The sequence below is a fragment of the Rhinopithecus roxellana genome, chromosome 7, assembly GCF_007565055.1.
Source record: "Rhinopithecus roxellana isolate Shanxi Qingling chromosome 7, ASM756505v1, whole genome shotgun sequence".
Classification (NCBI taxonomy): Eukaryota; Metazoa; Chordata; class Mammalia; order Primates; family Cercopithecidae; genus Rhinopithecus; species Rhinopithecus roxellana.
The window spans coordinates 82,887,404-82,909,311 of NC_044555.1; the positions used below are offsets into that span (position 1 = coordinate 82,887,404).

At 41.5% G+C, this 21,908-nt stretch overlaps 1 protein-coding gene across 13 annotated transcripts in view; it reads left to right on the forward strand.

The window, feature by feature from the left end:
• Positions 1–21,548, forward strand: part of REPS2 (RALBP1 associated Eps domain containing 2) — a 202,051-nt gene extending 180,503 nt beyond the window's left edge. For 9 of the 13 annotated variants that reach the window (XM_030933824.1, XM_030933821.1, XM_030933826.1 and 6 more), the window contains 4 exons: positions 7,706–7,789; positions 8,827–8,972; positions 12,442–12,547; positions 20,974–21,548. In XM_030933824.1, the coding sequence (XP_030789684.1) occupies positions 7,706–7,789; positions 8,827–8,972; positions 12,442–12,547; positions 20,974–21,042 (405 nt within the window). In that variant the 3' untranslated portion in view covers positions 21,043–21,548. Of the gene's footprint in view, positions 1–6,087; positions 6,203–7,705; positions 7,790–8,826; positions 8,973–12,441; positions 12,548–20,973 lie in introns of those variants that run through there. The other 4 variants (XR_004058326.1, XR_004058328.1, XR_004058327.1 and 1 more) reach the window with 2 other exon arrangements.
• The last annotated feature ends 360 nt before the right edge of the window (positions 21,549–21,908 follow it).

Below are 21,908 nucleotides of genomic sequence, written 5' to 3' on the forward strand. Positions count from 1 at the left end.
TAAAGGAGCCCTGTAAATAAATTCATGCAGAGAAGTAGTTGGCAGCAGCAACAGCTGCTACTGCAGGGAGAAGGGACCCCCTTCTGGCGAGGCAGCAACCTCATTCTAACCCTACCTTCATCGTACTCTTAAGCCAAAGCAAGAAGGGAGAGGAGTGCAACAGGGGCCAACTTTTGGTCTGCCAACCACCGTGGAGAATGCACCTCCCCAAGGGTTAGGTGTGGAACATGGCATTTGACATTCAAGTCAAATAGAATGTTCTTCCTTTTGTTCCTCTAAAATCCAGTCTGTAGTCAGTGTTTCTGAAAATATGTTCCACAGAACATTAGTTCTTCAGGATGTTAATAGGAGTTACATGAGTTAATAGGAGTTACATGAGAATAAGGAGATGAAACCAAATAACTTTGGGAACTGATTGGCTATGCAAAGGCAAGTGACTTCCTTTCAGAATTTCAGAGTGTGTAATGTGCTATGTGCTCAGTGAATCTCCAAGGGGGAGATAGACCAGGCAGTGTTTCCTAAGCTTATCTGTAGATTCTTCTTCCCCCTAGGCCAGGGGCTGACAAATTATGGCTCATAGGCCTCATCTATCCCATCACTTTTTTTTTGTAAATAAAGTTTATTGGAACACAGTTGTGCCCATTCATCATATTGTCTGTAGCTGCTTTAGCACAACAGCAGAGTTGCAGAGTGGCTACAGAGGTAGTCTGGCCCTCAAACCCTAAGATATTTACTGTCTGCCCATTACAGAAAGGTTTGCTAATCCCTGCTCTAGACAATTCATGGAACTGGTGCTTCCTGGTACCCCCTTTCAGAGATGCTACTAGAAGATATACATTCTTCTAGTTGTTATTCCAGCACTGCTTTATGATAAATCTGCCTAATTTTATTCCATTTCCATACTGCCATCATTCCTGCCTCTTGCTTTAAACTACTTTATCTCTCAACCATTTACCCATTATCCAGGATCCAAACCTGGGTTCCATGTGTCCTTATCTTTTCTTTACTTACAACGTTCCAAAAATGGCCAATGGTGTCTTCAGTTTCCAGTCTGAGTAGCTCTTAAGTCAGCCCGAACCCATTCCTACCAACCTGGCCTAGATAACCATAATCTTTTCTTTTTCAGCGTTCGAATTGGGTTCCTTTTACGCAGGTACGAGTTGCCTCTAGTCCTGGATCTAGAATAACCTTTGTAAAATACAAATCTAGTCAGATTGATTCCTTACTTAAAATCCTTCAGTGGACCCTCTGGCCCTCAGGATAAGCTCTGATCCTTAGGATGGATGTGTGTCAGTCTGGTTGGGCAAACAGAAACCACTCTTGGTATTTCCTGCTGGAAGAGATTTAATTTAAGGAATTAGTTACTTAAGAAACTTAAGAAACTAAGAAAAGGAGTAAATATTTCCAGGCTTCTGCCTGCTACAGCGTAGAGAAGGGCATGGAAATGAGGGGTGGTGTTGAGTGTCTAGCAAATGACCCAGAACAAACCAGGTCTGGGAGACCATGTGTTACCCCCTGCTGTCCTTCTCCAGCTTCAGCTGTCCCATTTTTCTCCTGACTCCTCACCCTTCCTCCACCCTGCAAGTCCCCAAATTCTAGATACATCAGGATGCCTTTTTGTCCCCCTAGAAACTTAAAACAACTGACATTTACGAGCTCACAGTCTCTTTGGGTCAGGAACTTGGGAGTGACTTAGCTGGGTGGTTCTGGGTCACATTCTCTCATGAGGCTTCTGTCAAGATGTCTTCCAGGGCTGTAGTCATCTGAAGGCTTTACTGGAGCTGATGATCCACCTCTAAGATGGCTCACTCATAAGGCTGTTGGCAGGAGGCCTCACTTCTTTGCTGTATGGACCCCTTGCTAGGACTGCTTGGGTGTCCTCACAGTGTGGCAGCTGACTGTCTCCAGAACAAGTGATGAGAGTGAGAGATAGAGATAGAAACAGAGACAACAAGGAGGAGCATACTAGAGTGCTTTCAGTCCCCTCTCCTGGGAGTACGTTGCATAGTATCTCAGGTCAGCTTCCCTAGAAGCAGAACCTGAGATGAGGATTCTTGAAAAGTGATTTGTTGAAGGAATGCTCTTTAGGAAAAAACCTAGGAGGAGGAGAAGGAAGAAAAGTAGGGAAGGGGAAGGAGCCAAGCAATGATGTAGTCTCAGATAAAATCTGACCTTGACCTCATCCACACGGGCAGGATTCTGGTACATAGTTGCATAATAGAGTTAACCCTGTTTGAGACAGGGGACTGGCCTTTTATATCCTTCTCTAAGTCAGTCGTTATAGGCTGCTGGAGGTTGGGGTGGGAGGTAGGCTCCCATTGGTTGAGAATAAGTCTCTAGAGAAGAGAGCAGCTGTGAGTCCTCAATAGCTAACAGAGCAACTGTGGGATGGTGTGCCAGCCAGGGAAAGGTGACCCAGGTGGGGCCAACACAGCACCTACTACAGTGGGCCTCCCCCTACCCATGTCCCAAGCACCTACCATGGTCCCTGACATAGCAGAGGTACAAAAGAAATATCTATGTAATTGAATAAATGAATGCATAGGTACAAAAGAAATATCTGTGTAATTGAATAAATGAATGCATAGAAATGCTTAGCCTCTCTGAACCTGTGTCCATTTCTGGGAAGCCAGCTCAGCAGGAATCATATTGTCCCATCAACCATGGGAATGGTCAAAGACCCAGGACAGTTTGCCACATCGTGAGTGGCAGCACTGTCTAAGTCCAGGAGTTTCACTGCAAAATTAGAATGAAAGTATATTTGCCATTTGTAAATAAGGAAGTATTAATATTATAATATTAGATATATATTTTTAAAAGGAACTTTAGCTCACATTTCAGTGAGCTCTTTGCTAAAAGTACATTTTTCTGGTTTGTCACATCCTGACTGGGTACATGTTGTTACACATGGAACCATGAGGGCAGAACTGCCATTTGTAATATTAATTGTAATCCATATATCTGGTTTTTTCCCACAAGAATCAGTCACTGGATTTCAGTTCAGAAAACCAAAACTTTTGGACAAAGCCATATTATCGTGTTGGCAGAGTTGTTCCCCCAACCCCAAATACACAGAGGAGGAAGAGAACCACTGAGGCCCCCTGTTTTCTTGGATTATCAGTCTTCCAAAGTTGGTAACTTAGAAAAGTCTCAAGAAATAGCAAAGAAATCTCCCCACCTTATTCTGCTTTCCACATCCCAAGCTTAACATAAGCCTCAAACTATTTTTATGAAGGAAAGCTTATTGTGAAGAAGGTCTTTTGCATGCCTAAATCTCATCTTTAGTTTTTCTTATCACAAAGCTGGTTATCTTTGCCCATCTCTTTTCCTGAGATAATGTCTGACTCTGTCAAGGCTGTGCCTTATTCTGGAACCTTCCTGATGCCTGTGTTCCAGGTCCTTCCCGAGATTTGCTCCTCCGAATGCTTGATAGATGGATCAATTTAGGGGATTGATGGTCAGATTTAGCCTGACGTAACACCATGCAGTGGTCTGTTACCAGACATAGAGCTGGAAAACCCAGGCCACTGCATACAAGTTCAGGAAGGTAAATTTGCAAATGGAAAACATTTTAAGACACATCTCACAGCTGCTTCCTCATCCCCCACCCCATTGTTTGTGTTTTTAGAGATGTTTAAGAGAAAAAGAGGCAATAACAACGACACTGTGCTGTGCTTTGGAATCCTCATTTATGTTGAAAAAGGGTTCATTTGTCATCTCCTTCAATATTTCCATGAGGAGACTTTGCTCATCTCACCAGGGAATGGAGTGGTAGAGCAAACACTTCTCTGTCCACCTGATGATGGAGGAGAGCCAACTAACTGAAAGGCAGAGAGCCTGAAACTATTATCGTCTCTCTGCCTGCCTGCTGCAAGATATTGCTGCATACCTGTGGTCCCTGCAGGAGGCTGCATGCGTAGACTTGGGCCAGAACATATATTATCTTCCAAGCAGTAGATTTCTAGATAAAAGGCAAGAAGGGGCCTCAGGTTCAGTTGCATTCTTCAGCGTGGTTCACAGGAGGCCCTGCATTCAGGTGGTTACTGGGCCCTCACTCAGCTGTTAATAAAGCTGACTTTTGGCTCATAGAGCTTGGAGTATGCCTCCATTTGTATGAACCTCCAGGGAAAGCAGGGTGAGGGCTTGTGTTCCCTAGACTCCTGACAGTGAATGACTCCTGGACAGCTTTGCTTGGTTGTTTCCCAGGTACTTCTAACTCAGTCTGCCTAAAGATGAGTTCCCCCTCACTTCTGTTTCTCCTGTGTTTCCCATCTTGGGGATTGACCTTAGTGTTCCTGTGGTAGCTCCAGCTGCAATTATGGATGTTGGAGCATGAGAGGCCCTTTGTGAGCTTACTTTTGGGTCTTTCTCACCATTCCCACACATTGCTCTTTTAGCCCAGGCCTCAGCTGAGACATCACCTGCTCCTGAGTCTTTGCCGACCCATGGAACTGGGTACTTCTGTAGTCCCCATACTTGCCCTCCACAGTCCACTGAAGCAAGTTGGCTTTATTACTTCCCTGTTGCTCCCACTAGACTTTAAGCTTCTCTTAAGCAGCATCTGTATCTTGTTCATCCTTGAGTGCCAGTGCTAGCACAGGGCCTGCCTGTAGTGACTGCTTAATAAATACGTCTTGAATGAGTAACACTCAGGCCTGAGAGTACCTGAGATTGTATAGCATAGTGATTATAAGCTCAGCTTTGGAAATCAAGGCCTGTGTTCGGACTCCGCTATTTGTGTGATTTTGGGTGAGTTCCTTAACTTCTTGATCTTCAGTTTCTTCACCAATAAGATGGGGGTAATAACTACTTCCTAGGGCTGTGATGATGAATTGCAATGATACATGCAAAGCCCTTTGATCAATGTATGACACATAGTAAGTGTTGTGTGCATCATAGTACCTACTGGCAACAACAACAACAATATAGTTATCTTTAATGGAAGGGAGAAAGCTATAAGAACTAGTTGGAACTAGAAATCAGGAACGTTGAGTGCTTGCATAGTGGATTTAGAGGAGATGGGGAATTGCTTGGGATAAAATGTGGGAACAGATGGGATTACCCTGGGAGAGAATGAACAGGGAGGGAAAAATGGGTGGAGGAACTAAAGACAGAACCTTAAGAAATCCTACATTTGAGGGATAAAAGGAGTCAAAACAGGAAAAAGAGCAAATGACTACAATTAGGAGATTGCAGCTTCTCAGATGCGAGGGGCAGGAGTTTAAAAAAGATAGTCAAAGGCGCTATACTGGGCAGAAGATCAATGAGGAGAAGACGAGAAGAGGCAGCCATAACGTGTTAAATGGGAGTATGTTAGCGCCCTTGGGAACTAGCCATTTCAGTGGAGTCAGAGGAAGAAGCCATGCTCTGAAGGAGGTTAGAGAAGGCCAGGTTAGGGATGAAGTCAGTTTGTTGTGCTACAGTGTTTCTGTAATGAGTATTATCTGTGGGTCAATAGATGACTGTTGTCAGTATGATGTAGAAGTCACATTGGTTCATATGTAGGGTTCGTTCTCAGCACATGAATGTTTTGGCATCACTGGCTACTAGTGGCTGAAAGCAGACTAACATAGCTGAAGGCAGAAGACTGGGGGAAATGGGGAACATAGAGAGCTGGTCATGAGGCCCAGTCACCCTGTGTTCTTCCACTTGACGGATTCACATCCACTCTGTCTTGAAGTGCTTTGGGGACATTCCTTGCCAGTCTTGGTGAGTTTAGTCACTGATTCCATCCCACTCAGCACCCTCGACCTTTCTGATAACTCCTTCTACTACAGCCCCCTTCCTTTTTAAGGTAAAGGGCCATAATTACTAGAGTGGTTTTTTTCCCCAAACTGTGTCCAGCTTTATTAAAGATACGTTTTGTGAACAATCATGGTATTTCAGGCAGGACATGAGCGAAAATCATTAACAGTATACAACTTTAAGATTCCCTCCTTCAATGGACTTCCAAAATTAGAAAGCCGTGGTAAAACCCAATGAAGTCTTCATTTGGTGCCCCGAAGAGGGAAAGTTCAGAGTGAGGGTTGACATTTCACATTCAACGTGCTGTTTAACAACTTTTCATGAGCTGACCCTGACTTTCAGGAAATGAAATGAAAATGGCAGAATTTATCTGAAGATCCACAATCTAGAAACAGAGCACGGGTCTTTCAAGGGTTCTCGCTGGGAAGTCCAGATTGCCAGCCTGACTGGTAACCAGGTATTGGGGGCCAGACTCCAACAGGTATCTGGGTTTGAGGGAGTTAAGTGTATATTGAAGGCAGAGAGGGAGAGGGGGACATAAAAAGGAATTTGTTTCTCCACACCACAAGGCCTTTGTGGCAAGGTGACTGTGTGTGTCAACGTCAGACAGTCCCTCTTTCTGGGAGCCAAGAAGATGTCTTTCAAAACTAAAAGGGAAAGGTGTTTTCTCCACATCAGTCCAGCTTCAGAGACATTTTTTTTTTTTCTTTCCCGAGATGAAGTCTTGCTCTTGCCGCCCAGGCTGGAGTGCAGTGGCACCATCTCGGCTCACTGCAACCTCTGCCTCCCAGGTTCAAGTGAGTCTCCTGTCTCAGCCTCCTGAGTAGCTGGGATTACAGGAACCCACCATCACGCCCAGCTAATTTTTGTACTTTTATTAGAGACGGGGTTTCGCCATGTTGGCCAGGCTGGTCTCGAACTCCTGACCTCAGGTGATCCACCCGCCTTGGCCTCCCAAAGTGCTGGGATTAGAGGCGTGAGCCACCATGCCTGGCCTCAGAGACATTCTATTAGTGACGTATGCCCCTTCTCCATAAAACAACAATGATGTGTTTGGTGTGCTAGCAACATGGCTTAAAAAAAATTTCTGCATTTTTATAAAACTTAATAAAAAATAATACTTCAAACTGCACAGTCACCAGAAATACACAGTTATCAAAAATGCACACACTTCCCTTGGCATCCCCAGCGCCTTCAGCTTTCTGTGCCTGCTCTGTTTTGGCCTCTGCATTTTCTGCAGAGTTATTCCCCTCCTTGCCAGCATGGGCTTTTCCCTTTTCCCCCTTTACCTTCTTTCCCTTCTTTGCAGGGGCCTCTTTAGGCTTGGGCTTTGGAGGAGCAGGTTTGGCAGACAACCTTGCAGATCTTCTCTGTGGTTTGTCCTCACTTTGGTTTTGTCTCCGTTAGCGTCCCCTTCAGCCTTTGTCTTGGGCATGGTGGCGGCCACTGCAGTGGAATGTAGTTGCTGGATCCGGGGATGCAACAGCACGTGGGCTTTGGTTGGCCTGGGGGATAGTTCTTACTTCTTCACACTGCTTGCTCATAGAGTATTTCTTTATTAGAAATTTAACATTTAAAAAAATCAGAGTTTTTAATGATGATGATTGTTTTTGTTGGTGCTCAAGTTAAAATCTTTTTTTCAACCCTGTTTTTCTGATAACCTTGTTATTTTTAGAGTTTGTTGTTGCGAAGCATTAGTTTTTTAGCAATACATACGTTCAATTACAGAAGAAATTCCCATGATTCCTTTTCCTAAGGTTGAACAATCTGAGAAGGAGGGTTAGTTAATAGCAGCATCTGTAGGAGGTTTTTCCCAAGGATCAGCAGACGTAAGCATTCTTGGCTGCAACTTGGCCTAAATCAGTTTTCCCTTGGTGACTATCTTCCTAAGTGCTCTTTATTATATATTTAGGTGATTGTGTTTTTGCATTTCTGTCCTCTCTCTGATCTTTTTCTACAGTCTGAACAAGTGTCAGAGGCCGAGTTACTCCCACAGCTGAGCAGAGCCCCATCCCAGGCTGCAGAAAGTAGTCCAGCAAAGAAGGTAAGGTCAGCCTGAGGATGCTGTCAGATGGCATTGCGAGTCCCACCCATGGGCTTCTTATCTTTATTAGCTGATCTATTGTTTTAAGGTTTCTGTGTCCTGAAATGAATGTCAGTGATCCAGATTTCCTAGACTGTGGGTTCTTTGTGAAGATTGGGGTCCTGAAGATTCCTGGGCTTGACCCTTGATGTCATTTTGTACATGACAGTACATACTCAACCTCCTTAGCCCCGCAGCTAAACATGGTGGCCTTCTTTATGGCAAGAGCAAAAAGGGCTGTGGAGGGGGACAGATGTCTTTAACAAAACCCCATCCACCTGCTAAGCCTCTATGAGTGCCTCTTGAAGTGGGGTATTCTCTCCTTCTTGGTCTTTGTACCATGGTTTCCTCTTGCATCGTGGCATTTTCAGCTGGCATCTGCCCAGCCATGCCATTGGGTCACCTGTCATTTACTCAGTAAGTACCCCTCACTCATCATGCTCTCCATTCATCTCCTCACCCTCTTCTTGTCCTCCAGGGCTCTTCTCCCTTCAGAGAGAGTGGGCCTTGGACTCAGGAGCACAGGTGAGGTAGAGTCCTCCAAGGAAGCAGGCCAACTGTGTCCTTCCATAATACACTGTGGCTCTTTTTCTTGACTTTATGTAGGAATTGGGGATAGGAGAATGATGAACATATGATTAAGACCTTTAAAAACTTCCAAAGCTTAGGTTTTAAAAGGCTTCAGAGTGAGGCAGGAGCCTATCTTGTCTTCAGTTAGATAAGGCCCCATGGTGTGAGATGCACACAGGGTCTGTGTGAGTTTCAGGTGACAAGAAGTAATAGACTTCTTGAAACATTTAAAAATAAAAAGGAAAAAGGGAAGACCACTGGACTCTGATGCCTGTGTCCCCCCAGTTCTTGCTGAGCCATGGATCAGTAAATAGAGTACCCTCCTGATCTTGGGGCTGGGGCTAAAGGAATGTGGGACACTGGCAGGAAGAGTGGAGGGAATATTTAAATGTTTAACTTTTAATTTTTATTTTGTTTTAAATCCGCAGGATGTACCGTATTCTCAGCCACCATCAAAGCCCATTCGTAGGAAATTCAGACCAGAAAATCAAGCTACAGAAAACCAAGAGCCTTCCACCGCTGCAAGTGGGCCAGCTTCTGCAGCAACCATGAAACCGCACCCAACAGTCCAAAAGTAAGTAGACCACATAAACAAGAGCAAGGTAGGAATCTCGCTCTGAGATGTACACAGATATGTAAATGTGTTGACATTTACATGCACACCAACAGAAGGATTTCATGGTTTTAAGTTTTTTTTTTTTTTTTTTTTCCATGGTTGTAGGTTTTATCTTGCTCATCTCTGTGATGGGATTCAAGCCTCCCAGTCACACAGAAGGCTTTATAAGCTGTAGGACTTAACCTGACCTAAAGGGGCAGGCGAGTCCTAGGCTGTGGTGTTTGCTTTGGTTTGATTTCTTTCCCTTCCTCTCACCTTCTGTTGTTTCCTACCCCTCTTCCTTGTGAGGGCCCAGATTTTCCTGGCAAGACGACAGTATTGTAAATTGCAGTTTTGCCTCTCTGCCCATGTTATCTCCTTTTCCCTCAGGGCAAATGGCTAGCTCCTTCACCCACAGACACACTTTCAGTAGGTGTGGTATGTGATGGTTTCTGTTGTTGGTCGCCTCAGCACAGAATGGATACATACAGAACTTCCATTATATTTATCTAACCAGCTGGAACAGGTATTGGAGGGAGGGTGGAGACATCTGTGGACATGGCCAGGGACTGACACAATGATGCTCTGGACAAACTATTCTTCTCTGTAAAACTTTGGCTTTGAGAAGAGCCATCACTTGCTTCAATTTCTTTGTAGTGAAATTGAGGTAGGTGTTGAGGACAGAAACCTGCTCCTGTCACTTGACTGCAAGTGAGCCTGACTGGTCACTAACATAAATGCTCAAGACCCATCATGACCCTGCTTTTGGGGTCTTGCAGGTCTCAGATGCTGCTGCAGATTTTCTTCTGCTTACACTGTTGTAGAACAAAAAGCAGCAGGTTCTGTGGGAGATGTTAGCAACTTGTCTTTGAAGCCAAAGTCCCGTTCTGAATCTCTGCAGCCCTCTCCTTCAGGCAATTTTCTTTTTTTTCAAATGGACAGGTCCCTGGTGGTATAAGTCCATAGAGGAAGTATATTTTGTTCATCACATTCACCGAGAGCTTTGACCATCTTCTAGCCCCTGTTAAGCCTGGAAGGTGAATCCCTATCAGGAACAGAGATGGCTCAGTTTTCTTCCATGTTCTACCCCAGCACTCCACTTTAATTTCAGCTTCATGTTAATTTTAGTCATCAGTGGCTTAACATTCTCCAGAGTAGTTGTCAGGGCATCTGGTGGAGTTCATACAGAGATCTTTTCTTTTTCTCTTTTTTATAACAGCTTTATTGCAATGTAATTCACATAGCATACAGTTCATGTTTTTAAATGTACAATTCAGTAGTTCTTAGTTTATTCACAAAGTCATGCAACCATCACCACAATCTAACTTTTGTCATGCCTAAAATAGTATCAATGCCCATTAGCAATCCCTCCCCATTCTCTCCTTCCCCCTCAGCCCCTGGCAACCACGAATCTCCTTTCTGTCTCCATGGCTTTGCATATTCTTGTCATTTCACATAAATGGAATAATGAAAGGTGGTCTTTTGTGACTGGCTTCTTTCACTTAGCATAATGTTTTCAAGGTTCATCCAAGTTGTAGCATAAATCTGGACTTTTTTTTAATGGCTGAATAATATTCCATTGTATTGATAGACCACATTTTATTCATCCATTCATCAGTTGATGGACATTTTGGTTATTTCTGCTTTTTGGCTCTTAAGAGTAGTGCCACTATTTGTGTACATGTTTTTGTGTGGACTTACGTTTTCATTTCTCTTGGGTCTGTACCTGGAAGTGGAATTGCTAGGTCATGTGGTAACTCTATCTTTAATATTTCAAAGAACTACCACACTTTTTCGTAGTGGCTGCACCATTTTATGTTCCTGTTGGCAATGTATGCGAGTTCCAATTTCTCCATTTTGTCACCACTTACCTTTTTTTTTTTTTTTTTTTTTTTTATTACAGCCATCCTAGTGAATGTGAAGTGTTATCTCATGGTTTTGATTTGCATTTCTTTCGTGGCTAATGACATTGATCATCTTTTCATGTGCCTATTGGCCGTTTATTTATCTTCTATGTGAATAGACATAGAAATGTCTATTCACACCCTTTGCCCCACTTTTAATTGGATTATTAATCTTTTTATTTTTGAGTTATGAGTTCTTTATATATTCTGGATACAACTCCCTTGTCAGATATATGAGAAAATTGAGCCATCTTTGTAAATATTTTCTCTCATTCTGTGGGTTGTCTTTTCAATTTCTATTTCTATTTTTATTTTTTAGAGACAAAGTCTCACTCTCTCACCCAGGCTGGGGTGCAGTAGCATGATCATGGCTCATTGAAGCCTCGAATTCCTGGGCTCAAGTGATCCTTTCCCCCTCAGCCTCCTGAGTAGCTGGAACTACAGGCATGAGCCACCATACCCAGCCAATTTCATTTTATTTTTTGTAGTGATGGAGTCTTACTATGTTGCCCAGTCTGGTCTCAAACTCCTGGCCTCAAGGGACCATCCTGCCTCGACCTCTCAGAGTGCTGGGATTACAGGCCTGAGCCACTGCACTCAGCCAATTGTCAATGTCAATCAGATCTGTAAAGTGGTCCATTCTAGTTCAGTTGCCCTTGTCTAGAACCCATCTCCCAGTGATGGCACATATGGCTGTTTTTCTAGGAGAACATCAGTTGCTCTTTTGCTCTAAGAATTCGGTGTTTCTTGCTGTGGGATGAAAGGTTGTAGATTATCCCTGTGGTAACCACACTGATTTATCATCCCAACCATGAACGGTTTTGAAAAGTAAAGAGAGTGTTAAGGTACTTATACTGAACAGACAGTTCAAATGGAGATTGTAATGGGCACAGTAGGATGCGTGGTCACTCTAGTTATGCCTGTTCTGTGAATTTGCTGTTAATTGGGACATACTGGTATTAAAACGTTCTGTATTTTTCTCAAGTGCCACAGATATATGCTGGTCTATGCACATACACATGAGTGCACATTTATGCACACATACACTTATACTTAGGCATTCATGCCTAATAATAAATAAGGTAGAGGTAGGTAGTCTGGCTAAGTTAATGTAGAATTTTTGGGAAAAAGAATGTTCTTCTATTATTTTCCTTCAGACTTGTCCACAGGGGACACCTGCAGGTCTTTTAAGTGCTATTAATTCTTACACAAAAAGGGCATTCCAGTTAATATGGTTTGTCAGGAAGAAATACTTATTAAAATGTCTTGGAATAAATGGAACACAAATGTTTGAAAAGGCCCACTTCACAGCTTTTATTCAAGTTATAAAATGGGAATTACTTCAGGTGTAAATAATTCATCCCAACAAATTTGTTTCATTTGGTGTCTATCTGCCTGACCGCCTGTGAATATGAGATTTTATTTTTGGAGCCCTGTGTTGTTAACCACTTGTTAGTTTAACACCTCTCATGAACCAGATTCTGACCCTCAAGGGTTCAGACCTCTAAGTCCTTTTTCACTGAAATGTTTGTGCTTTTCTGTAGGCAGTCTTCCAAACAGAAGAAGGCCATTCAGACTGCTATCCGCAAAAATAAAGAGGCAAATGCAGTGCTGGCTCGGCTGAACAGTGAGCTCCAGCAGCAGCTCAAGGTAAGGAATGAGTCCCAGATTTGGATGACCAGGCTTTTCCCTGGCTTTTAAAAAGTTTTTTTTTAATTTAATAGACATATAATAATTGTACATATTTATGGGGTGGGGTGCATAGTGATGTCTCCATATCTATCATGTACAGTGATCTGATGTGACAATTGGCTGACCATTTAGTTCCATCCCTGTTGATAAGGCTTGCCTCTTTGTTCTCCAACCCTTTTTGGAAGGTAGAGAATTACTATATTTAAGTTTCACGGGTTGGTTCTTGCATAGCCAGAGGAAGACTAGTGACTTTAGTATGTAGGCTTCATATTGTGTGTGAGTTAAAAGGAAAGACAATCTATTACGAAGGCTGTTTGAAGCATTCTCTGTTATCCAAAGCTTCTGGATAAGCCCTTAATTATTTACGTCCTCTCTGAAAGAGAGGACGTAAATTCTTATTTCAGTAGAAGGAAGTGGCCCTGGTACTATCAAAGGCTGGCTCCTCCTCTGGTACCTTGCAAATGGTTCTATTTCACCTTCTCAAGGACATCACCCCTGTTTCTCTTCATCATTGCTCTCCCCTGTATTAGTTTCTCAGGGCTGCTATAACAAAATACTACAAATACGGTGGCTTAAGATAACCAAAAATGATTCTCTCACAGCTCTGGAGGCTAGAACTCTGAAATCAAGATATTGGCAGAGCCATGCTCTCTTCAAAGGCTCTAGAAGATAATCCTTCCTTACCTCTTCCCAGCTTCTGGTGTTGCTGGCGGTCCTGGGTGTTCCTTGGCTTATAGCCGCATCACTCCAATCTCTGCCTCTGTTGTCACATGGCCTTCTTCCTGTATCTCTCTGTGTCTGTGTCCAAATTTCTCTTCTTATTGTATCTTCTTATAAGGACACCAATCATTGGATTAGGACCCACCCTAATCTAGCATGACTTCATCTTAATTTGATTACATCTGCAAAGAATCTATTTGCATATAAAGTCACATTTACAGGTACTGGGGTTAGGACTTGAACATATATTTTGAGGGGACATGATTCTACCCACTATATCCCCCAGTTCTCTACTGGATCATTCACCATCCACACGTAAATGTGCTCCAGTATTGTCCATTACACTTGGCCAATTACTGCCCCATTTCTTTGGTTCCCTTTACAGCAAAGTTTCTTAGGAGTGGTTTTTATTCATTGTCTTTACTTTCGAACCAGTGATTTTCTCCTCCTTCCATTTCAGTTGGCTTTGTCCTCCTCCACTCACACCCGTCTTGGGGCTAAATCCAATGGGGCTGCTTTAATATTATTAAGTTTTTTTTTTTTTTTTTTTTTTTTTTGAGACGGAGTCTCGCTCTGTCACCCAGGCTGGAGTGCAGTGGCCAGATCTCAGCTCACTGCAAGCTCCGCCTCCCAGGTTCACGCCATTCTCCTGCCTCAGCCTCCCAAGTGGCTGGGACTACAGGCGCCCGCCACCTCGCCCGGCTAGTTTTTTGTATTTTTTAGTAGAGATGGGGTTTCACCGTGTTCGCCAGGATGGTCTCGATCTCCTGACCTCATGATCTGCCCGTCTTGGCCTCCCCAAGTGCTGGGATTATAGACTTGAGCTACCATGCCCGGCCAATATTATTAATTTTTTCAGAAGAATTCTACACAATTGGTCATTTCCTCCTCTGAAATTGCTTTTATAACTGGTTTTTGATATACCATACTCTCCTGGTTTTCCTTATGCTTCACTGGTCCTTCCCGTTTTCATTTTCTGCTGTCTCTTCCTTCCCTGACCTCACTTTTATACCCCAACCCCATTTGCCCCAATACTTTAGTATGAAAATTTTCAAACATACAGGAAAGTTGAAAGAATAATAAGTGACTGCTTGTGTAGACATCACTTCAGTTCTACAATAACATTTTGCTATAGTTGTTTTTAATCACATACCTACCCATTTATCCTTGTGTCCATCAGTTCATCTTATTTTTGACATATTTTCAAGTAAATTGCAAATATCTATATACTTTCCCTAAATATTTTAGCATACGTATAATTAGCTGGAGTTCAATATATTTTTACAGTTTTTTCTTATGATGTAAAATGTTTACACAAAATGCATGCACAAATATTATTATTATTATTGTTATTATTATTATTTTTGAGACAGAGTCTCGCTCTGTCACCCAGGCTGGAGTGCAGTGGCGTGATCTCAGCTCGCTGCAAGCTCCGTCTCCCGGGTTCACACCATTCTCCCGCCTCAGCCTCCCGAGTAGCTGGGACCACAGGCGCCTGCCACCACGCCCGGCCAATTTTTTGTGTTTTTAGTAGAGACGGAGTTTCACCATGCTAGCCAGGATGGTCTCGATCTCCTGACCTCCTGATCTGCCTGCCTTGGCCTCCCAAAGTACTGGGATCACAGGTGTGAGCCACCGCGCTCAGCACACGCACAAATCCTAAGTGTACATTTGCTGAGTTTGTAACAAGTACATGTACTTACTGAATCCAAACACCCATAAAGATAGAGAGTATTAGCATCACCCCAGGAAGCTCCCTCATGCTCTTTCCTAGTCAATTCCTGCCCTACCCACACAGAGGCAATCAGTATTCTAATTTTTATACCATAGTTTTGCCTGCTCTATAACTTTATATAAGCGATGTCTTACAACTTATACTTTCATATAAAGCTTCTTTCACTTAGTATTATGTTTTTGAGATTCATTTATATTGTTGTGTGTATCAGTAATTCATCCATTTTTATTGATGAGTAGTATTCCATTGGTTGAATATGTTACAGTTTGGTTATCAGTTCTGTTGACAGACACCTGAGCTGTTTCCAGTTTTTGGCAATTTGGAATAAAACTGCATTTTTGAATAATCTCTGTATGGACATATGTTCTCATTTCTCTTGGATAAATACCTAGGATTGGGATTCATAGGTAACATGGTAAGTGTATGTGGTTAGTTTCTGAGAAACTGCTAGATTGTTTTCCAAAGTGGTTGTAGCAATTTGTACTCCTACCACTAGTGTATGAGAGTTCCAGTTGTTCCACATCTTTGCCAACATTTGGTGTTATGATTATTAATTTTAGCCAGCCCTGTAGTGATATAGTTTTTATCTTCTCCTTGCTGACTAATTATGTTGACCGCTTTTCTTTGTGATTATTTACCTTTCATATCTTACTTTATGAAATATCTTTTCAAATGTTATTTTTCTCCAAAGTAGTCTATAGATTTATTATAAAACCAATAAAAATCCCAGCAGGATTTTTTGTGATTAGACAAGCTAATCCCAAAACTTATATGTAAGGGCCAAGGAGCTGGAATTGCCTAAACAAATTTGAAAAGGAAGAACAAAGTTGGAGGAATAACTTTACTATCAAGCTCCAGTAATCAATATGCTGATGCATAGATCAATGGAATCGGATACAGAGTCCTGAAATAGACCACATGAAAACAGCCATTTGATCTTTGACAAAGGTGCAAAATCAATTCAGTGAGAAAGAATAGTTTTCAACAATTGTTTTATAACAATTTGTCATTTGCATTTAAAAAAAGAGCCTTGATCTAAGCTTCACATCTATACAGAGATTAACTTGAAATGAGTCATAGATGTAAATGTAAAACATAAAGCTATAAAATTTTTAGAAGAAAACAGAAAAATCTTCATGATCTGAGTTTAGAAATAACACCAAAAGCACGATCTATAACAGAGAAAAACTAAAAAAATTGGACTTCATCAAAATTAAAACCTTTTATTTTGCCAAGCATAGTTAAGAAAATTAAGAGACAAGCTGCTGGGTGGGAGAAAGTATTTGCAAACCACATATTTGATAAAAGACTTATGTCTCAATTATATAAAGAGCTCTTAAAATTCAATAATAAGAACTCTCCAAAACATCTCAGTTTAAAAATGGGCAAAGGATTTGAACAGACACTTCACTAAATAATATATAAAGATGGCAAATAAGTACACGAGAAGATATTCAACATCATTAGCCATTCGGGAAATGCAAATTTAAACCACAATTACATACCACTATATACATACTAGAATTGCTAAAACAAAAAAATGTGGCATCACCAAGTACTGGCAATTAGAACTCTCATTTACTGGTGGTGGGAATCCAGAATGGTACCTCCACTCTGAAAAATCATTCAGTTTCCTATGAAGTTATACATACACTAACCGTGTGACCCAGCAGTCTCTCTACCTTAGTGAAATGAAAATTTATGTTCACTCAAAGATCTATATATGAATGTACATAGCAGTTTTATTCATGATAGCCCAAACCTGGAAACAAATGTTCTTCAAAAGATGAATGAATAAATTGGGATACATTCATACAATGGAATAGTACTCAACAGAGGAAAGAAATGATATACAACTTGGATGAAACTCAGACATTATGCAGAGTGGGACAAGCCAGTATCAAGAGGTTATGTACTGTATGATTCCTTTTATTTGACATTCTTGAAAAGGTAAAACTATAGTGATGTGAAACAAATCAGTGGCTATCAGGGGTTATGCATGAGATGAGAGTTTGTATGAGTAGTCCCAGGGAGCTTTTGGGTTTGGTAGAACTGTAATGTATCTTCTTTGTGGTGGTGGTTACACAAATCTGTACACTAAAAGAAAAAAATTGTTTTACCCTATGATAATTTTAAAAAATTGTTTTTTAAATGTCAAAGTTCATTCTGTTTTATAAAGCTTTGTATGTGAACTTGTTTTGTTTTGCATTTTGTTTGGTTTTGGGTTTTCTCCTCTCTCCCTCTGCTTTGGGGTAGGCCAGTTTCATCCATTGTTCTCTATATTTGGTGGGCCCTTTTAATTTGGAAACCGATATTCTCCAGTTCTGGAGGGTTTTTTATTTTTATTTTTCTTGTCGTTGATTATTTCCTCCCCCCTGCCTTCACTCCCATTTTTTCTCATTCTCCCTTACTGATATTCAGACATTGGACTTCTTAGCTTAGTTCTCGAATTTTCTCATATTTTCTCTTCTGTTTTCTTTTTCTCTTTCTTCCTACCTTTTCTTCTTTATTTTTGTCTATTTCTGGAAACTTAATTATATATTCTAAATCTTCTGTTGTTTAATAATCAATAATTTTTTGTTTTCTGTTTATTTTTGATGATATCCTATTCTTGTTTCATTGTCGTGATCTTTTTTTTTTTTTAATTATACTTTAAGTTCTGGGATACATGTGCAGAACTCGTTGTGATCTTTTTTCTATGGTCATTTTTCTTTCTTCTTCCTGAATAGTTTGTTTGTGTGTGTTGTGTTGTGTTGTATGTACTTTATCTTAGATGCTTTCCTTCGATATCTGATGACCCTTCTTTGCTCATATTTAAAAGGAAGACGAAAACACTGATTGGAAGTTCATTGCATGTTGTGAGGCTTGTCAACTTTGAGCTTCACTGTCTGGCAGTTTGGCTCGGCTCTATAGTTGGGGAACCCCTAAAGGGAGTATGATTAGCTCTTTCCTCTTGGTCTGGTTGAAGTCTCCAGAGTGGAGACTGTTTTGGTCACCTGCATGTAGGGAAAGAATTGATTCAGTGGAGCAAGAGGGCTGTAGGTCTCAGCATTCCAGGATATTCATTCACTCTCCCTATTTCTGACCCAGTGTCTTGTCCTCAACTGTGCTTGTTTCTTTCAGATGCTCTCTGTTGTACCTTTTCAAGAAATAAACCTTCAGCATTCTGCCCTGGTGGCAGGAATGATCTGGGGACCTAATTGCTTCTGAAACAGATTTTCAGCCAGCGCTTGTTTTCGCCAGCCCCCATCTCCCCTTATGTACTCCCACTTTCATAGGTATCTGGTGTTGCCAATTTGAGTCTTTCAGGAATTCTCCTATGTAAAATCAAATTGGTTCTTATTTTTCTTCATGTTAGCATGGGACTCAGCTTTCTTTACTTGATCTGTATGAGTGGAAAAGTTCAGTCTAGTGAACGGAAGTCTGAAGAATCATTGAAACAGAACTATAGTCATAGCCCCTCAATTAATTCCCAGGCTAAGCCAGTTTATAGATCCAGAGCCTCTTGAATGATGAAGGGGCATCTATGTCTCCTTAAGGAAGGACCCCACTGTGCAGCCAAAAATTTATACTGTAAATCTTTCTCCTAGCCTTTCCCAAAGGGACCCTGCTGCCATTTACCAGGGTGACTGTGCATTAGAGGAAGGGAAATAATTAGACTTTTGGGGAATTACTAGACCCTGGCTCTGAACTGACACTAATTCCAGGAGATGCAAAGTGTCACTGTGGCCCATCAGAGTTGGGGCTTAGGGAGATCAGGTGATCAATGGAGTTTTAGCTTACGTTCATCTCACTGTGGACCCAGTGGACTCCCAAACTCACGCTGTGGTTATTTCCCTAGCTCTGGAATGCATGCTTGGAATAGACATACTCAGAAGCTGGCAGAATGCACACATTTGTTTTCCTGGATTTCCTAAGTCGTTTACCATTCACCAGTTTGCCACTCAGCTTTCAAAATTTATTGCTATCATCTTGTCCCTTTTGTTTTCCCTGTCTTGTGGGTCCGTGACTTTGAAAAGTTGCTTTATTGTTTTAGTGGTGCTCCAGGAGAGAGAGAGTGTGGTACCCCTGGTCAGTCTTCCATCTTTACCTGAAACCTCTATCTATACTGTTTTGCTGGATGATGTTGTATGGTCTCATGGCTTTGAAGACCATCCATAAACTAGTGAAACCTAATTTATGTCTCAAGCCCTACTTCTCTTTTCCTCTGTGCTCTAGACTTGCATATGTAACTTCTTACTCAATGTTTTCTCCTTAGATATCCAATACACATCTCAGATAATTAATTGTCAGCCCTATCCTTGAAATACTCATTTCTTATCTAATCTTCTCATTCTCAATATGACTACCAGCCAGCTACTTTATTCATACAAAATTCCCAGGAGTCATCCTCAGATTTTCCTTCTCTCCTCCATCAACTTCATCAGCAAGTCCTACCGGTTCTAGATTCAAGATTTATCTAGAATTCATCCACTTCTCCTCATCTTTATGGCTTCTACCCTGATGGAAGCCATTTTCATTTCTCACCTGGGTCCCTGCAGTAACCTCCCAGTTGCTCCCCTGCTTCCATTCTCACCCTGCTGTAATCCACTGTCTACACAGTAGCCAGAATGAAAATTTTGAATTTTAAGTTGGGTCGTGTTCCTTCCCTGATTAGAAACCCTCAATACCACCCCGCCTACACTTCCATACTCTTTCCTCTGCCCACAAGGCCCTGTATGATCTGACTCCTTGCTTAAGTCTCTGACTTCATTTCCTGCCAATGTCTTCCTTGTTCCCTCTACTCTGGTCACACAGGCTTTTTGTTCATCAAATTCACCAAACTCACTCGTTCCTCAGGGCCCTTGCAGTTGCCATTTTGTCTGTAAATATTCTTCCCCCCATATCTTCATATGGCTCACTCCTCATTTCATTCAAGTCTTTGCTCAAGTAGTGCTAACTCTGAGAAGGCTTCCCAGGCCACTCTCTCTCCTTTCTCCCAGATCCCCCTCTGTTACTCTCTATTATGTTATCTTATTTCCTTCTGGGAGTATCTTGTTCGTTAACTTTATTATCTTTCTCAAGTCGTTTGAATGTAAGCCCTATTGCTCTGATCTGGCATATTCTTTGCTGATACCATCACAGCTAGAGCATTACCTCACCTGTAGGAGATAGAAACCAAAAGACTTCTGACTGGGTGGCTACGAGAGCATGTGAATAAATACTTGTGAAGTTGTATACTATTAGTATGCTGATTCTTCTGAATCTCACAATTCAGCCTTTATACAGAATTCTTTCCCATCTTGACTAATTCTACTTGAATACTTTTGTGTGTCCCCTCTCTTCCTGCCAGAATATCCCTTTTAGGCCCGAAAGTTTGAATTCCAAAATAGCAGATTGCTCAGCCTCTTTTCTGCCTTTCACCCAGATGTCGTACCTTACACCATACGTTGTGCAGAGACCTGGATGAGACTTTGGTGGAGGGGCCACTAGCATACCTTTTTGGCCCTCAGACCTGACTGAGTATGGTGCTGAATTATAAGCCAGAGATTGCAACTAGAAATTTAAGTACTGTTGGCTCACTGCTCAGTATTAGGAGTCTGTTTTTGCTTTCTGCTCTCTCCTAGTCTTTTAATTTTTAATGACACTCTCTACCAGCTACTGATCTTGTTAAAACAAGCTAAAACTAGGGCAGGGTGGTAGAGGGGAGTAGGTCAGTTTCATTTCATTGTCTTCAGAAAGGAGTTGAGAGATTACAAATTGTGAAGCCCCTTTTGTCTGGTCACTGGCATTAAATCTGGTACCTCCCAGTCTTCCTGTTCTTGAGTTATACAGCACTTGTATTTGTGGGTCCAGTTATAAGTTTCCTTTTAATATCTGATGAAGTAGGAATGAATTCAAGAAATGACCCCTTTGCTTTTTTGTTTTTCTTCTGTTTTGTACAACTCAGGAGGTTCATCAAGAACGAATTGCATTGGAAAACCAATTGGAACAACTTCGTCCAGTCACTGTGTTGTGACCCCCCATGGTTCAAGTGACAGTGGGTGACCTTGTCTGCCAAGATCTTTCTTTTGAATGTTTTGAACCCAACTACTTTTCATAGATGTTTGACTGTGTGAAAAGCTGTGAGCAGCAAAATATAATCCATATGACCTTTTCTCTTGCACTTCACTTGTATGTTTTACTGTGGTGGAAAAAATACTTCAACTGATTATCACACTTGAAATGGTAATTATCAGTGGAATTTGTCTCCTATTCTTAAGTACTTCTGCAAGGTATTAGATGCTGCTCCTTACCAAAAATCAGTCTTCTAGCAAATAAAAATAACTTAGAGCATTATTTATTTAAAGAATTTATGTTTTCTATAAAACCTTATAACCAAGTACCTTCAGGATGCTTGTAACCAAGTACTTTCAGGATGCTTTTTGTATGTATATCCCATACAGTAGGTTGGTTTCCTGAGTAATTGGGAATTCCAACTAGATAGTCATTGGTGTGACCATAATAAAAACAACAATAAAAGCATCAGATCTAGACTGGCGCTGTGCCCTCTACCACTATATGCCAAAAAATTGCTTCTCTAGTGCCATTTTGATATTATATCTAGCTATAAATAATACATGACTATTGTTTTCTATTGAATGTCAAAGACTTACTGGGTCTTTACACCTCTGTAAAGTGGAAGTTTTGGCAATGAGCTATTTAACTTGGCCAAGCTAGGCTGTCAACCCAGACAACTCAGTCCTTTCATGTAAATTTTTGGGCAAGAGAAGTCTGCTTTGACTGCCTTGCCTGACCAAATTAAATAAATAGTTACCAGATCTCTACTTTTATCCTGCATGGGATAATGTATCTGTAAATGCATGAGTTTGGAAACCACCCATC